The sequence below is a fragment of the Tachysurus vachellii genome, chromosome 19 (genome assembly GCF_030014155.1).
Source record: "Tachysurus vachellii isolate PV-2020 chromosome 19, HZAU_Pvac_v1, whole genome shotgun sequence".
Classification (NCBI taxonomy): Eukaryota; Metazoa; Chordata; class Actinopteri; order Siluriformes; family Bagridae; genus Tachysurus; species Tachysurus vachellii.
In genome coordinates this window covers 1,302,544-1,304,123 of record NC_083478.1, presented here as the reverse complement: position 1 = coordinate 1,304,123, position 1,580 = coordinate 1,302,544, and the positions used below count along the sequence as shown (strand labels likewise).

The window sequence follows — 1,580 nt, the reverse complement described above, 5'->3', positions numbered from 1 at the left end:
GGAGATGAAGTTCTGCTGCTTTTTCTTTCTCTGTTTTTGAAACATGGTTCCATCTGTTACAGACTTTGGAACCTCAGTTAGCAATATGTTCATTTATTTTCAGCATTTTGAGAATTTTGAGGACAGGTCCTACAAACTATGTCCACAGACCCTTCCCACAGACCATGTCCACAGACCCTGCCCCACAGACCATGCCCACAGACCCTGCCCCACAGACCATGCCCACAGACCCTTCCCCACAGACCCTTCCCACAGACCATGTCCACAGACCCTGCCCCACAGACCATGCCCACAGACCCTGCCCCACAGACCATGCCCACAGACCCTTCCCCACAGACCCTTCCCCACAGACCACGCCCACAGACCATTCCCCACAGTTCACACCCACAGACCCTGCCCCACAGACCATGTCCACAGACCCTGCCCCACAGACCATGCCCACAGACCCTGCCCCACAGACCACGCTTACAGACCCTGCCCCACAGACCACGCTTACAGACCCTGCCCCACAGACCACGTCCACAGACCCTGCCCCACAGACCCTTCCCCACAGACCCTTCCACACAGACCATGCCCACAGACCCTGCCCCACAGACCATGCCCACAGACCCTTCCCCACAGACCACACCCACAGACCCTGCCCCACAGACCCTGCCACACAGACCCTGCCCCACAGACCACGCCCATAGACCCTGCCACACAGACCACGCCCACAGAACCTTCCCCACAGACCACGCCCACAGACCCTGCCCCACAGACCCTTCCCCACAGACCCTTCCCCACAGACCCTGCCCCACAGACCCTGTCACACAGACCACGCCCACAGAACCTTCCCCACAGACCACGCCCACAGACCCTGCCCCACAGACCACGCCCACAGACCCTTCCCCACAGACCACGCCCACAGACCCTGCCCCACAGACCACGTCCATTTACATTTACTTTTACATTTATAGCCTTTGGCAAATGCCCTGATTCAGAGTGCTTTTAAGTCACTATCGATGAATAAATTAACACTGGTTCACTAGGTTACAGACTCTATCACAGAGAAAACAACCACAGACTGCACCCTTAAACCATACCCACATACCCTGCCCCTACAGTCCATGCCCACAGACCCTGCCATCACAGACTATGTCCAAAGACTCTGCCCACACAGAACACCCCCCACAGAACACACCCCACAGACTCCATCCACAGAAAATGCCCAGAGACCCTCCCTCCACAGACCACAACCACAGACCCTCCCTCCACAGACTATACCCACAGACCCTCCCTATTTACAGACCACACCTGTTTACACATCAGTGCTGTTGTTCTGACAAATTAATTAACACCTTGTGGCCAGTCAGAGTCCAGAACTCAGCAATGAGATGTGCATGGATAGCAATGTGGACATAACTGGAGAAATCAGACTCAACTCAGAATGTGATGCTCAGATCAGATCAGATCAGATCAGATCAGATCAGGAGCAAATCAGTGCAGGAAAACAATTCTTTACTGAAGCAGTAAAAACATTACAGTTCAACACTGTCATTAAGATGAAGAGTGTTTACTGCAGCCACATGAAGAGAGTGATG

At 53.9% G+C, this 1,580-nt stretch overlaps 1 protein-coding gene across 1 annotated transcript; it reads left to right on the top strand.

Annotated features, from left to right (window-relative positions):
- Positions 1-258: 258 nt before the first annotated feature.
- Positions 259-975, top strand: LOC132862469 (proteoglycan 4-like). The gene has a single exon (XM_060894509.1). The coding sequence runs from the start codon at positions 259-261 to the stop codon at positions 973-975; it is 717 nt and encodes a 238-aa protein (XP_060750492.1).
- The last annotated feature ends 605 nt before the right edge of the window (positions 976-1,580 follow it).

Coding starts and splice junctions, on each gene's coding strand:
- LOC132862469 (XM_060894509.1), top strand. CDS start 259: ATGTCCACAGACCCTGCCCCACAGACCATGCCCACAGACCCTGCCCCA.